At 44.4% G+C, this 16,547-nt stretch overlaps 1 protein-coding gene across 1 annotated transcript; it reads right to left on the bottom strand.

Moving 5' to 3' along the window:
- Positions 1-371: 371 nt before the first annotated feature.
- Positions 372-15,040, bottom strand: slc15a2 (solute carrier family 15 member 2). The gene is made up of 22 exons (XM_055031285.1): positions 14,824-15,040; positions 12,691-12,778; positions 11,479-11,620; positions 11,215-11,307; positions 10,883-10,982; positions 9,757-9,847; positions 9,599-9,676; positions 8,513-8,595; positions 8,341-8,424; positions 8,163-8,252; positions 7,313-7,357; positions 7,026-7,061; positions 5,239-5,327; positions 4,126-4,207; positions 3,833-3,958; positions 3,354-3,518; positions 3,038-3,084; positions 2,840-2,947; positions 2,630-2,729; positions 1,785-1,928; positions 1,454-1,558; positions 372-1,361 (listed from the first exon to the last, which is right to left on the bottom strand). Exons 1-22 carry the CDS (start codon positions 14,830-14,832, stop codon positions 1,131-1,133), a joined length of 2,136 nt encoding a protein of 711 aa, XP_054887260.1. The 5' UTR covers positions 14,833-15,040; the 3' UTR covers positions 372-1,130.
- Between the last annotated feature and the right edge of the window lie 1,507 nt (positions 15,041-16,547).

The following is a 16,547-nucleotide window of genomic DNA, read 5'->3' on the forward strand; positions in this document are numbered from 1 at the left end:
TGCACTTTTTTCTTCCTCTAAATCTAATAACAACTTTGGGTGCAGCATTATGCAGCGAGCAGCTGACTGTTCAGTGACTCAGACACAGATTCTGATTAAACCAGGGAATTTGTCAGGTCCTGGATCAAACACTTGTTTGATCCATATGCTGTTCAAAAAGTATTGAACAGCATATGTGCATTCAGTTTTAGAGACAATCGTATGAAGTTCACATGTCAAGGTTCATGTGCATTTTAGGTTCATCTTGAAATTTCCCTCAAAAGCTAAATATCTTCAAGTAGTGTGTATAAAACTGGGCTTAATGATTCAACATCATGCAATGTTTGAATTATTTAAACTTCTCCTTGATGTTATTTACTCAGAAGTACCAATAGTTTTAAAATAATTTCCTTTTTAATGTTTTTTGAGAGAAAATGACATGTTTACAAATATTAAGATCGGCTCACCGTCGGATATTTATTTACAGAGGTTTATTTGGGGCAGCTTGATTTGTTTTTCAAAAAATGGTCACGAAGCCTGACGGATTCAGTCTGCAGCTCTGGTTTTGGCACAACACAGGAGATTACGACACCACAGAAGAAGAACGATGCTGCTGTAGTGGTGATATTAATTACAGTCTCCCTGTAAATCAAGGCAGCATGAGCATAAAGGACCAGGGCAGAGCAGAAGCGATACTTACAGTAAATGTGATCAAATATTACAGTCCAGCCTGATGAAACTAATTTAGCTTAAAAAAAAAAAAAAGTAGCGTCAATGTAAATCTTCTTTTGCTGCCGAGTGATGTTTCAGGAACCGACTGTAAACCGCATTATTTCATGAATTTCACTGTGCGACAAAGTCAGCAGCAAACATATACAGATTATAAAGTCAAACAGTGTCAATCAGAGGAAAATAAAAAATAAAAATCACTGCGTCTGGTAAACATTATGACACATACATGAGCCGGTTCCAGTGCTTCCTGTGTGATTTCAAGCTCAAGATTGAGTAGGCCATTGAGATATTTCACAGATTATATATTTTTTAATTATTATTTATTTTTACAATGTCATCAATATTGGACCTTTAGTGTCTAATAACCAAGAAATTCCTGAAAAAAGAACCAAATCAACTATTTCTAATGCCGCAAAAAATCACATTCTGGTGCTCATTCCTTTTTCGTTCAGAGGTATGCCGTCATGTTTCTTCTTCTGAGTCTTCATGTCGCCGCAGCCGTCCTCATCCTCCTCCTCCTGCTTCCCCGAGTCTCCGGCGTACATTTTGCTCAGCTGCTCGGGGTCGACGTAAGTGTAGAAGTGGGCCATGAAGGAGAAGACGATGCAGACGCCCAGCAGGAGGCCGCCGAACAGCAGGAACTCTTTCCACTGAGGAGATGTCAGAAAAAGCGGTGAATGAACTGAAACCCCGACGGGATTTGCGTCCCGTTTTTCTTTCGGCGGCGTCCCAGTGCGAATACCTGCTCCAGCCCCGCCCCCTCGGCCACGATCAGAACGATCACGTTTCCGAACGCGACCGTGAGCAGCCAGCCGGCCTGCAGCACCGACTTCATGTTGTTCGGAGCCTGGAGGACAAAACAGGTAAGCAAAAAAAAAAAAAAAACATCTCTTGTTACACCTTGAAGAGCTGCAGCTCCAGATTATTTGGATTTCTTTACTGTTTGATCACCTTCGAAGTCGTTTTGACACTTAGTGACTGGATTCGTTACTTTAGATTTCTGCCTTTTTTATTATTATTATTTATTCTGCAACGCAATGCATACAGACTAATTTAGCAGTTTTATGGCAAACCTGTGAGTAGGAGAACTCCAAACCCGTGATGGAGAACATGACCTCTCCGGCTGTAATGAGGGCGTACTGCGGGATCTGCCAGGCAATGTGCACGTTGTTGGCTTTTATGTCCTCCATCTTTTCAGCTACAACTTTACCATCTTTCTGATGGAGATAAACAGAGAGAGAGAGATTTGTGACGTTGTGCAAAATATCACAATTATGCCAAAGCATGTGCAGAATTCGCCTAGCAACAGGAACTGGAAACTTTTTTTTTTAAGCCCCGATTGGCGGTGAGATGGACGGAAACCTTTTTCTGTGATCGCACCAATCAAAAGTGACAACACTCTTCAGTGTGGAAGTTGTTACCTGCCCACTTTTATAGCCACTTCCAGTTCCAGCCAGGTCTTTAAAATGAACCCAGAGGACGTAAAGCATGGCATTTAAAAAAGAAACCGTATTGTTTAGTGCGTGTTGAGACATTTCTGCAGTTCATTTGGGTTGTGAGAAAGTGAGAAAGAGCAAGACTTTCAGCAGATAACAAGAAGGCGCCATCCATGACAATAAGGCTCTGAGTTTTGTCCCTATAAGCTTTAAACTTCTGTTTAGTTGGAATTATGGGAGTTTTTAACAGCTATGCTAACCATGCTAGTCGCTAATGTCAGATGCTAAACGTCAACCCTTGTTTTTATGCTTGCTTTATAACAACTGCTCTCTTAAATCACCTCTACTCGTACAAAAATAGCATCATGAATGCTGTTCTTGTGTCTGAGGATGTCGCTGCATTTCAAGAGAAATCAGAACCGGCTAAAATCGGTCAAGAATCACACAAATGAAATGAGTTGCAGTTGAAGGAGTGTCTTTACCTCCTGGAGGATGAAAGTGTAAGAAGCTCCAAAGTCCAGCACGCCCAGGCTGAGATCCTCACACTTCTTCGACTGGTTGGTGCAGCGGACTGCCAGGTAGCTTTAACATAAACAAGGAGGGGATAAAAAAAAAAAAAGCTTAATGCATTGGAACCAAAGCATTGAGCTCCATTTATTCAGCACATCAATAACTCTGACCGCACTACTCACGATCCCCGATTCACGCTGCTGTTTGCAGACACGCTGTAGTCCGGGGCCACGAAAAACTCGGTTTCTCCCACAGTTATGCTCATGGCTTCCGCCAACGTGTTGAAGAAGCTGTTGAGAAGTCAGCGGAACCAGTCACATGTTTACTTCGACCAGATCTCATGAAAACCAACGCAATCCGCAGGAACAAACATCTTTTACCGCACATTAGGGTTCCCGTCTTCGTTTTTGATGATGTTGTCCTCCACCTGAAACACAAACATGGACCCGGAGGCAGTTTCACATCAGCAACATGCAGTAACATTTTTTTCTTAGCCTCTCTGTGGTTTTTGTTCAGTTTTGAGACATTTGGACATGAACTGCACTCAGTTATTTATCATAAATTGCGACAACAACAACTAAACCTACATAAAGTCTCCTGCCCTTGACGACTGTTAAAATGCACACCGGTTTACCAGCTCATCGTCAACTTTACCTCACATGAGAAATGTTTCGCTTAACAATCACAGCCACTTACAAGTTTGCACTCAATACCAGAAGCTTTCTGGTGAACGATGAGACTGTAAGCCCTCCGTTCCTCAAACTCATGACGGCACGGATACGACGTTCCTGCAAATGTGACACTGATACTCAGGTCCTGGTTGGGGGCCCCCAGTGGGAGAAGCTCATATGCCGAGGGGTCCTGAGAGAGAGAGAGAGAGAGAGAGATGTTAGTGGTCAAAATATGGACGCAAAACCACAACTTTTAAAATAAAAAATCCCATTAATGACCCAAAACAGAGCAGTAAAGAGTTTTCCAACAGCAAATTAAACTGTTGAAGTGTTTCATATAATCGTGTCCATGGCGTCTCTGAATAAGAATAAATGAAACCACGACAAAATGAGATTAGAACAAATACAACTACAACCCAAAAGCCTAAGAATAAATATCCTTGCTTTTTACTATTAAGACTAACTAAAACAGTGAAATGGCTTTCCAGGCGCTTTTCGAGTTACCTGAAGTTTCCCGATGGGGTTTGGGAACAGGTCGCCGTCGCCGACCTTCACGCTGACGTCTCCGTTTGCCAGGTTGAAGACCTGCAGCAGACTCTGCTCGGCAGGCGCCGGCTCCACCACCGTTTTCTAGCAGACACGATCACAGTCCCAGCGGTGAACAGACAGAACGCCGCCGCATCGACACCCCACCGATTCGTCACCGTTTGACAGGCGAAACACATTCACAATCGGTTCCTTGTACAGAACAATGTCAGGGTGACGCGTCAAGAGTGAGATCCTGCGCTCAGACGTACCACGACATTGATCTCCACTAGGGTGGCTGCTCCAAAGGCGAGAGCCGCAAAGATCATCCCGGTGGCCATTTTCCTCAGAGGCCTGGAGGCAGAGCGACAGCGTCATGCACAATGAAAAAACAAGAGTCGATGGCTTTTAGTCAGCTATGAAGACCGACGTTGCAACGTTTTTCCTGCACAAACATTCCTCCCAACATTGGTCAATATTTCCGTTTTGATCCAAGGTGACATTTTTATTCAGCGTTCCGCAAAAATAAGAGTCCGGAAAGCTTCCCCCCCTTTTTCTCCTTACTCAAACTTTTGATTTTAAACTTTTGATTTCATCTTAAAGATTGTCCCACCGGTCTCCCACCTGTTGGTTTAATCGGCAGCTGAAGCTGAGCTGATGCTGCATCGCTCCTCGTCATTTATTTGTTCGTTTCGCAGAATCCTTGAATGTCACCCTGTCACAATTTTTTGCACACATCAAAATTCTGATGTAAACAAAAAAACTCCCAAAAAAGGATAGACTTCTACCACAGATGACGTAGTTTGCCATTATTTTTGTTTTTGTTAATCCAATAAGATTGCACTGGAAACAATTGAACCTCCATGTCTTTATAGTGCCATCACTCGTCCGGGTCAATCGCGAACGAGTGATGGCACCATAATACTATATATAATACTGTATTTGGCAGCTTTATGTCTCTTTCTTAAAAGCGGTTTATGACTTCGGTTCATCTGTTTGACCGTTTCTCTACGCTTTCAGGGAAAACGCAGCGCGCACTTTTCAAAGTCGCCTCGATGTTGATTTCACTCCCAGAAACAAAAAGTAAGATGTATCGCCACATTAGTTGAACAGCAATAATTTTAAGTGGGTTTAGAGTTTCATGCAGTAAACACTATTGATCACTACGTTTCCTTCAATGCCAACAGTCGTGAATTGACGAATCTCCTTTAATCTGACTTTTAAGAAGTCCTTCACTTCTTAAAAGAACTTTCTTCTTTTAAGAAGTGAAGGTCAGCACATTATTTCTCCGCACGGCGTTGACTCGATTGTTGAATCGTAGCTTTCGGGTTTGATTCACACTGCGTACTCGAGTCGAGCGTCCGGAACAAGAGCGGTCCACTCACGTGATTCTGATCCTGCAGAGGCCGACGAGCGGATAGACGATGAGGTCAAAGATGGGCACGAAGACCAGGATCAGCAGCGCGTTCAGCATCTGGGCAGCGGACATGAGGAACACCAGCCTTGAAATGGCCCAATAAAACTTCAATAAAACTCATAAACGCTTCATTGCCAAATTAGAATGAGCTTAAAGAGGAGACGGCGGCGATAAGCTGCTCGTAAAAGCGTTGACGCGATTGCGGCGTTGAGCGCAGAGCTGAGAAGAAAAAGTGTTTGTCTGTTAATTTGAAAATGCAAATACTAACACAGTTTGAGATGTGCAAAAAGAAAATGTGAGGATTTGGGGGGGGGGGGGAGTAAAACAAGATTAATAAACTTTTATAGTGTCATGGCCGACCGTCTCAAAACAACATTTACGGTCTTTGGGGTTTAATGTGACACCGACTTCTGCAGTACATTTACAGACAAGTCAACCTTTAAACACGAAAGCCACGTGACGTCAAGCTCACGGTGCGTTTGTGTCTTATGGACGTGAAGTCAAACGAACGACAGACAGACGTGCATAAAACAAATAGATCTGTTTTGAGCAGAGGGGGCGCTGTTGTCACTCGCCTCACGAACTAAACCGCAGCCGAATTACAAGAAAGCTAAACTAAAAGCCTCAACGTGACAAATGTTGCACAACAACCATACAAATTGACCTATTTGACCTTTTTGTGAAATTTTACTTTCCCATAAAACATATTGATGTTTTTGGGTCAACATGAGGTGGGAATCCCACTGGATTGGTCGAGCCGATCGACTGAGAATGCATAAAATGCAGAAATGAAAACCAGGTACCAGGAACCGACCCTTCTGCCGGCCGGCTGACCTTTTCTATGCCAACATAAACATCATGTGCCGTTTTCGTCTTTGTCGCGGTCTTTGCTTCAATGGCTATGAACAAAATCAGCCGCAAGGCAAACAAAAAAAAGCGCAGCCATCAACTGAACACGAAATGGAACGAGACATTTTTTTTTTCAAGATCAATAAATCAGAATAAGTGAAGCATCTTCTGTCACACAGTTAATAAATAGCAGTCTGCTATAACCACCGTGGTGATGAGTTTCCTCTGATATATAGGAATATTTTCAGCATCATTTCCAGCTCTCTGTCTCTCTCTCTCGATGTTTCACATTCTGAATGCTTTGATTTGTTTTTCTTTTATTCATGAACATAAAAATACGGACGTTTGTGTAGCTTCTGTTCATTTTTGTCCCAGTGAAAGTGGCGTTTTAATTTTTCACACCTTAAGGCACAAACAGCTGATCGTGTTTTATTTTATCTTTGGCAAACGACAACAAAAAAAGAGTTTATTATAAAAAATTTCAAATTAAAACACTTTAAAAAGGTGTGTTGACATAAATGGTGTCATCTATTAACATTTTATTTGATCATCTTTTCTTGCACATTTTTCTTCCAAGGTTTCAAACCGTTATTATTCAAAACAGGAAAAGCAGCATAAACAGAGTGGAGTATGAAGGAAATTTAGTCTAACGGAGGCGATGACGATGACTTTCGACAAAGAATGAGATGAAGATGAACTGGTGCAGAATGGGAAATCGTTTTATTTTTCCCCAAATGAGAAATAAACTCTGAACTCCCCTAATTTCCACTGGCGAACACTAAACCACGTCACTTTGCGAAGGCTCTGTGAGAATGCGTGACATCCTGCAAAGGCCTGTTCCTTATTCACAGTGTAGGAAACGACAACACACTGATCCCAGCGGCGGGCAGAAAGAGCTGCACGTACCTGCATCTGGTCGGGCTTAATCGTGAAGGATTCTCCCTGTGGTGACACAGAAAATTAAAATTTAACTCTGTGAATCCCAAACCGCGCACTGCCCGCGTTATCTGAGCTGTAAACATTAAAACGTTGCAGGAACAAAACGGCGTCCGAGCGTGGATCTGCTTTAGGGGATAGTTTGTGCTATCGGAGGCACAGCAGGTGCCGCCCTCAGATATCAAAAGCGCAAATGTCAGCACTCGGTTTTGTTTCTTTTTTGTGGCACGTTCGCGTTATGTCGAAGGCAGACTTACGAAAGCCATGTTCATCCGTGTGGCTTGGAGAGTCCAGCGGGAACCCTGCAATAAAGAGCAGTCAGAGAACGAGAACGCGTGCTACCATCACAAAAATACAAACGGATAGTGAGCACTTCATATGCCGTCAAAGGAAACTGACATTTTAAATTTTTAAAAAAATCTTTCCCCCCCCCCCCAACAGTTTTTACACCAAGTGAAGGAGGAGCTCATCAAAATGAAAGTCGGGAATGGAGAATGTCGACGAGTGTTCATTGGTCCGTGTGGAGAATGAAATCAAAGAGGCTCTTGATCGGAAACAAACTGATACTTTGCTTCAGACTCAGTAAAAATAGAGCTTCTCTGTTCCGGTTCGTCACATTCGCACTATTCTGACATTGCTCTGGGGGAGGGGACCACACACAGTCATTCAAAGGGCCTCAAATGGCCCCTGTGCCACACTTTGGACATCCAAGTTTTGGAAAAACCTACATTGGATTTAGACAATCAACAGTATTTTTCAGTTTTGTTGCACTCTGTCCAAGCAGCACTTACTGGCAAAAGAAATGAATAAATAAAACTTCTGTGCAGTGACCTTTACCCTTTACAGCTACAATTCAATGCTCACGATGTTTTTTGTACTGGATGTTTCCTGAACCGCGGTTCACAGTTTTCCTACTGGCTGCTGTTCAAGACCATAAAGAGAAAAAGATTCAGAGATTCAGAGATTTTTAAAAAGTGACTGCAGAAAACTCTTGAACTTCAGTTTTTCTTATGAAAATGCTTTTTTTCTTCCCAACTTTCCATAATTTACAATCAGTCAATTGCACAGGCTGCTAAAAGGGAAGGACTTGTGGATGTGAGCGTGTACCTGCTGGTCAAACAGAGCCCAGAACATCGGCAGGGGGATGTAGAGCACCAGAACCCGCAGAACCATCTTGATCTCCTGAATCAGCTGCTTCTATTAAACAGAGAAGCAGAAACGCCAATGGATTCGTGCAGCGAGTCCCTCCTCTCCCCCGACGCGACGGCATTTTCTGGGTCCTTACCGAGTACTTGTCTTCGGCCCAGTCCAGCCAGTGCTTCCTCTTGAGGTCATCTTTGGAGCTGTTCCAGCGGTTTTTGATGGCAAACTGACCAGAGGAAGATAAAAGAGTTAAAAGACTCGATCCTCCGTCAGCGTGTCCGATCCCACGCCCGACAGGAGACCAGATGACTCACGCCGATGCATTTGCAGACTTCCCCGAGGACGTTTCCCTGAGGCGGCGTCTTCTTGTACATACCGCTGCCAAGTATGAACACAGCTGTGGAGGACCAGATGGAGGACCAGCATCAGCTCAGACCGGTTTATTTTCAAAACACCAGAGGAAACGGAAAAGTCTGTCCTCGACTGAAATGAGTCTCATTTTGACTGTTCTTTTGGTTCTCTGCAGTCGTGCTACGTTTGTTTGATTGATTTTTTTTTTTTTAAACTTCATCTCTTAGGTCCTAAAGTTTTTTTTCTACATTGCGTCATCTAACTTTTTCTTTTTAACCGTTTTCCACTTTCTCCAGGGGTTTTTAGCGTTTCTTTGCTTTTTTTGTGTGTTTTTTCTAAGAACCATCTTGAAGATGTTTTTCCTCGCACACAGTAAAACTAATCCTGAAAAGAATGATTTTTATTTTCTCCTCACAAATTAAATCTTTGTGAGGATTTAATTTGTGAGGAATTTGATCTCAGTCCACACAAAGATCGGATCTTTGTGTGGACTGAGCCCAAACGCCACATCCGAGTCCCGGTTTGCTCCCGCAGTGAGCAGGAGGCCAGGCGTGAATCGCTGGTGGATCAGCGCCGACGGGGAAAACCGCGGGCAGAGAAAACTGGCCGTCACAGCGGATGAGGACGGGCCTTGATCAGGGTGAAGCCCGGCTTGTGAAAACAGCCTCGGCGTGCACATCGCGGGCCCGTGACGACCCCCACGCCCTGCAGCGCCGTCCAGGTCCCCGGAGATTATAAGCGTTGGCATTAGGTTTTTTTTTTTTTTCTACTGCAGTTTGCACATTGTTTTTACTTGCTGAAACCTGCAGCAATTAAGACAAATACGTTTTATACCACATATGATTTCGGCTCCACAGGCTCAAAAAAAAAGAAAGAAAAATGACTTTGTGTAAAAACAAACATTATTTTTGGCCTCTTATCACCTCTGAAAGCCAGACACCGGATTCCATCACACTTTTCTCAGGTTTTTCTGTAAATGTTTGAATGCCCTCCCACCCCGCTTGCTGTTTCAAACACCAGGGGCCGCGCGGCGCCGAGGAAGCCCTTACCCAGAGCCACGACCATCAGAGCTGCAGGAACGCCAAAGGCCAGGGCGTAGCAGTCGTCACCGAAACACTTCACATCACCTGCAGGGGGGGAGACGGCCGGCGTTTAGCGACGGCGGGAAGAGCGACACACGCTGAACGTTGCGCCGGCGAACGCTCACCTCTGAGGATGGGCGTGATCAGCGTCGACAAAACGCTCCCGGCGTTGATCGACATGTAGAAAATTGAGAAGAATTTCTGTCTTTCCTTTATCTGGAGGTAAAGACAAGAGTTAGAAAGAGTTCAGATGTGACTTGGATCTTTCATGTTTGAGGAAGCGCTACACTTGTTTATAGTTTTGTCCGAACAATAATGATGTTTTTAAAATCCAAAGAGCTTTGTGAGAAAAAAATTCAAATATTTTACTCCGGAGCAGAGCTGCAGATTTTCTGCTAAAAGTTAACATTTTTGCACATTTATTCTGATTAAACTTCCTTTAGTAGGTTAAAACTACCCACCAGGGTATTAATTTACCCCAGAAAAGCACCTGATACCTTTTCCCCCTTTAATACAATACAATTGGCTGTATAAAGATTTTGAATGTACTGTAAAAGAAGTCGTGTTAAATGCAATATAATCAAACGATCAAACATGGACTAGAAGAGATGCTAGTGGTTCAGCGATTTCCGATATCGATATCGGAAATCGGTCCTATATCAGCTAAAAAAATGAGTATCGGATCGTATCAGCCCAAACTTTTCACAACACACAGCTCTTCAAGCAATGGCTCATGGGAGTTTTAACCTGACGCTGTTCCGCCTGTGCTGCATTTCTAACTTTGGTTTGTGTACAAACAGACATAAAAAGGGGAGAAATGTTGTCATTTTGTCACTTATCCATCATAAGAGCTCCTAGTGGACACCCGTGTTTGGGGCGTTCAGGGCACAGAGCCAGGGAGGAAAATGCAAACAAACAGCATCCAGAGCAAGAAAGCTCTTCCTGAAGGAACACCTTCATGTAAGGCTCAGCTTAAAAAGAGGAGTGATGTGAGAAATGTTGAGGAGATTCACTAAACTAAAAACTTTTTATAGTTACCGGCCCAAAGTGATGAGTGTGTCAATCTAAGGAAAAGACGGCAAGCAGCAGGTCTTACATCAAAATTGCTAAATTCCCAATATCTCAAGTGAATAAACGTTCAGCTGATACAGATAAAGGAACCGTTTATTATACAATTGTCAGGCCGCCCCCAAGGCCACGCCGCCCTTGGCAAAGAGCCATGCCATAAACCCACGCTGCTCGGACGCTTACGTGTTCTTCCTCGAACTGATCTCCTCCGAACGCTGCCACACACGGTTTGATTCCTCCGGTGCCCAAGGCGATGAGGATCAGGCCTAACATGGACAAACCGCTGGAGCACAAACAACAGAAATCAGACACACTAGTGGGTCCAGAGGACCGTCGTCGTCAGCGTACTGGACTGAATTAAGACAGAGTTTAATGGCTCTTTAACTCTAGAACAACCCTGGAAAGCTTTTCCTGGTATTTTTTACCTTTCCCCGGTTCAGTTAACAACTGTTTCTGTTACTCGTTCTGACAGTAACATCAGGGCCGCGTGAGTGCAAAAGGTCCAGGTGACTTACATATGCAGATCGGTGCTTCCCACAGTGGGAATGGCTCCCACAGACTTGACCACATGGCCGATCACGTAAACGATGGACAGGTAGATGATGGTCCTGTTGGGAGTGAACAGTCATCAGCGGCGCTGCGCTGCTCTAATCCTTTCGTTTGGCCGGAGCGCTTCACAGCCTGCCTCGCCGCACGCGGCCCACCGGGACGCTGTGGTCCGCGCGGCCGTTGACTGGCGATGACCCCGGGGTCAGAGGCGAGGCGGCAGGCAAACTCACTTGAATTTCCCGAGCCAGGAGTCGGCGATGACGGCTCCCAGGATGGGAGTGAAGTAGCAGAGGCCGCTGAAGGCGTGGTAGACGGCGGTGGAGAGGTCCTTGTCCCACTTCAGGTAGCTGAGGAAGTACAGCGTCAACACCGCTGCGATCAGAGCGCACAGGCATTAGCTTGAGCAGAAACTGTGTGACTGTTGTGCAGAAGAGCCATGAATTTGTCGATCTGAGCTGAAAACGCAATCTGAACGAGAAACGTTGCAGAGGTCTAAAGGTCATTTTTTAATACTTAACTCAGAGTGACTGTGGTGTCGAAAGCAGGTAAAATACACACAGTTTAATGCACAGGGAAAAAAAAGTAAAAAGCAACATAGAAGGAAGGAAAACCTCCAGTATTCATCACCAGGAGAAATCTGGAACTCTGCAGAAAAACATTTCACAGCAATTTGTGGTTCTATAATTGTCCCATTTGACAGTGAGAGAGAAAAGAAATATTTTGAAACACTGTACAACAGACTGAGAAAAAAACAAATAAACTCAGAGGCCGACTTCGGGCTCGGGTTTTATATAGTTCAGAAATAAAACTCAGGAAAAAAAGCCACCAGATTTCTCAACAGCGCGAACGCCGTCCGGCGTCTGAAAGGAGATTTCGAGCGACTCTCATGTAAAAGTCTTATCGAGACTTTCACATGAGAAACGTAAACACCGTAGAGCAGGAAACTAGCCTTGTGTAAGGCAAGTAACTTTATTTACATAGCACCTGTCAGTCAAAGACAACTCCAAGTGCTTCTACAAGAAAGTTAAAAACAACATACAGCAAGAAGATAGTGATAAAAAAAAATGAAGATCAAGCAGAGTAAAAATAGACAAAGTAAACATTAAATATAGTGAATGAGTAGAATCAAAAATGTAAGCATATAAGGTTTTTAACAAGTTTATTCCAGAGAGTTGGAGCATAAAAACTAAAAGCTGCTTCTGACTCTCAGAATAGTTAGTAGGTTTTGATTCTGAGTGGTTCACAGGGCTGAAGACGAACAGAAATGCAGTCTGGGTTTCTATTGTGAAGTGCTTTGTGAATGTTAAAGTCTGTTCTTTGAGCAGCAGGCGGCCAGTGCAGGGATCTTAGAACCGGCTGCAGGTTTGTGCCGTGACAAACATGCCGGCATGAAGGCGGTCGTGTGAGAGGAGGAGGGAGAATCTGCAGAAAGCATCCCTTACCTTTCATGCCATAGTAGGAGAAGCGTTCACAGAACTCATTCACCACTATGAAGCAGATGCTGGTTGGGTAGTTGGTTCCACATAGTTTCTAAAAAAAAAAAAAAAAAAAAGAGCAGCAACAACATGCAGTCAGAATAAATTCGCCCACACTTTTACAGCACGCCAATAAATGAGACAAAGAAAGCCAAGGGGTCACAGTGGATCCACACCAACGTTATCTTCCGGCGCTTCGCCAATTCTGGACAAACGCAGATCCAATCGATAAAGTCTCCATTTCCTGCTCCTGCCGTGACGGGAGGGGAATGTTGTCGATGTGGCTCCGTTTGTTGTGACATTCCAGGTTAATTATTATGCACAAATAGCGGTTTTATGAAAGTTTAACTGCGGTGAGACCTGATAGGATCAGACGCTGTGTGGAAAATATATGATCAGCAACACCATTTCGTACCATAAAATGTCACGCCGCATTGCATTCATATTCCCTCTGTTTAACCCACTGGTTACAGTGACAACATCCTGAGGAAATGCACTGAAAAAACAGCTTCAAATGGAGCCTTTAAACATGGGAAATACGCATACGCAGTGTTGACTTGCCTTCGTAGGTCTGATCACGTTAGCCCAGTAAGACTCTTCTGCTGTTTGTGGCTCAGTGACACAAACAGCATCTTTGCTTCTTTGCTGGAAGCTCCCTGGAGGATCCTACCAAAGGTTCCTCTTTTGCTCTCACCTTTTATAGGGTTTATCCACCCTTTTGGTGCATTTGCATTGCCTAGCACTGTTGCTGTGCTCGTTTCATTGTCTGTCTGCTTGGACAGATGATCTCTTATCCATCACTGTCTTAGAGACGTTATGTCTTGATGTCTGTGCTAATGTCTCAGGATTGCTCAACGTTCCCCCCCCCCAGGTTTTATTTTTGCAGCGTTTAAGTTGTTCAACAATCTGTTTCCAAATAAGGCATTGATCATCTCTGCCCTCCTGTTAGTTCCTCTTTCACCCCTAACCTTTCACCTACTATCTACCTCCACACATCATCAGTGATCTTTAATTGCAGTTACATGATTTACACCAATTCAGTTCAATGTCAAATCACATCTATAAACCCTTTTGGTTTCTTTGATGTAGGTGCATTTATAATATTATATTATTATTACTCTTATTATAATCGTAATGTGAGTTAGAAACAACTCACTATGTAGAAAACAATATGGTCTACTCTGCAGACCATATTTGGTCATATGGTCACTATATATCTGATATGACCAAAACTGTGGTCATATCAGATATATTTGGTCGTATGACTCCGAATGTACTATTTCAGTCTGCCCAGAGAGCAAACATCAAGTATGGTTTTCATCTGAAGTGTCAAATATCGAACCGGCTGACCTTTTTGTTTGTTTAAAAAAAAAAATGTCAACAACAAAAACTTCTAGAGTTTCTAAGCACGACTTACTGCACAGCAACACCTCCACACTCAGATGCATCGCCTGCCATAAGTGCAGCACAGATGAATGATCAGGTCAGTATTGGTTAAAAAAAAAAAAAAGAAAAAGTGATCATCACATGTATGAAGTGCTGCTTGGTTAGGATGCAGTGAAGGTGATCAAAAGACTCCAAAACTTATACATGCTCCTTTAAAGCAATAGGAAACTTGTCCACACAGGTTTGAGGACCAGCCAAACTTGTCTGCCCTCCACTGACAGCAACTCGGCACAGACAATCATCTGAATTTAACCTTAAAAACAAAAACAAGCTGTCATGTGGTGTTGAAGCCTCGTCGATGTTGCCAGAACAGACTGAGTCCGGTGCAGCAGTGAGGACAGAGATGCGTGTCCCTCCCGGGGAGGACAAGTCAGAGGGTTTTACACGCGTGGCAATCGGCTTTCACCAAAAGCAACTTTTTTTTTTTTTTCGCAGAGGAGGCGTCATTTCACCCCTGATCAAACCGAACCCCGTCGGATCCGGACCCGGAGAGCCGGGAGAGAGATAAACAGACGGGCCCGAAGGAGACCCGCGACTTTTCAACAAACCAGGTTTTTAAAAAGAAACAACAACAAGAACAACAACGCGCACACAACCAAAGTAACGGAAACATGCAAACTGATGCGCACATTTCACACACGGCGGTCTGTTTACCTTCCCCATGTTGATCTGGTTTCCACGCAGCTGAGCGACTTTTACAGTTTGTCTGATTCTGTGTTTACTGGAGCATCTGGCAGCTCCTGATTCACCTCCAAGACCCTCCCTCTCTCTCTCTCTCTCTCTCTCTCTCTCTCTCTCTCTCTCTCTCTCTCTCTCTCTCTCTCTCTCTCTCTCTCTCCCTCTCTCTCTCTCTCTGGTCTCTGAAATAAATCAGAAGAAGAAGACAACACTCGATCACGCAGCTCGTAAAATCCGCCGAGGACACTTTTAAAGTTAATCTTCCACCACCGGGGAGGAAAACTTGGGACTTATCGCCACTTTTATGAGACAAACTGCGCCTTCCCGTCCCGATCCGACCCAAACAGCTCGAGTTCTGTCCCGACGATCGTTAAGAGCCAGAAAGTTGGGCGTTTGAAAGTCACTTTCTGTGGCTCAGGAGGCCCGCGAGTGGCAGTGGGGAGGGAGGCGGAGGGGGGGGGGGGGACCCAGCAGCAGCGGCGGCTGCAGCGGCTCCGGCTGCACAATGGCGCTGTTGTTGCTACTGTTGTTGCGCTCGGACGCAGACCTGGTCCTGGATCCAGGGTCAAAGCCTCCCCTCTCCGGCCAAACCATTTCAAAGGCATTCTGATTAAAATCCCTATGAGCGACACACACTCCCTCTTAGTGTGTGTGTGTGTGTGTGTGTGTGTGTGTGTGTGTGTGTGTGTGTGTGTGTGTGTGTGTGTGTGTGTGTGTGTTTGTGTGTGTGTTAGTCACAACGCTGCAGCCTCTTCCATGTCACCGATAAAGTTCCTATTTTCATCTCACCCGATTTACATAAAAGTGTCACGTTAGGTTTTGTCGTTTTGCGTCAGGTGCGATGGAGGGTTTTTGAAACATGAGACTTCCCGTCTTCTGACGTCACTGCAGCCCGATAACCACTGCGGTCATCTGGTCATGCTGAGCGAGGCTGCCCACAGAGATAAAGTCCTGAGCTCACGCTGGTTCTCTGATTCTGCTTTTTGCGGTCACAGTGACGCGCTTCGCACAGGGCCGCAGCCAGGACGATAAGGGGCCCGCGGGCTGAGGCCGGTTTTGGTGCCCCATACCTGGAGAAAAAAAGAAATCAATCAATTTGATTTAAATTTCATTACATTGATGAATAAGCCTACACATCAACAGGGTGTTTAAAGACGTCCCATGTGAGAATTTCAGCGTCGTTTGACATTGATAAAAACGTGCCGGCCTTTGAACGCCTCGCCTCAGGTGCGTTTCATGTGAGGGTCAGTGGAAGTTATGCACAGAGACCCTGAATGTTGTCATAGGAGATGATCTGATGATCTGGGTTTATGTGATACAAAGTTCTATTCAGACAAGGCTGCTGAATGAACAACTTGACCTTCAACCTTTTAGGGTCCAAACAGCCTGGCGAGGAAACACGTTTCAGAACAATGAGTTCAATAAGCAGCAACAAAATGTGGCGCTTCGTGGGAACTTGTACACGAGCTCTGAGATGATGGTCTAGAAAGTGGCCCGTGACCTTAGATACTGTGTGTTGTGTCTTCAAACTCCTTTGATGCCTTCCACTGACTGATACTTTGATGCAATAAAATCCCTTCAATACACTAAAGTCTCTGCAGGAAACTGTCCTTCAGACAGCAGAGTTCAACTGAAGCGTGATTGGATTCGCTCTCGAGAAGACATTTTGTGCTCTCCCTTGGACAGATTCTCCTGAGACG

Source organism: Poeciliopsis prolifica, unplaced genomic scaffold, assembly GCF_027474105.1.
Source record: "Poeciliopsis prolifica strain line A6 unplaced genomic scaffold, Auburn_PproV2 SCAFFOLD007, whole genome shotgun sequence".
NCBI classification, from domain to species: domain Eukaryota; kingdom Metazoa; phylum Chordata; class Actinopteri; order Cyprinodontiformes; family Poeciliidae; genus Poeciliopsis; species Poeciliopsis prolifica.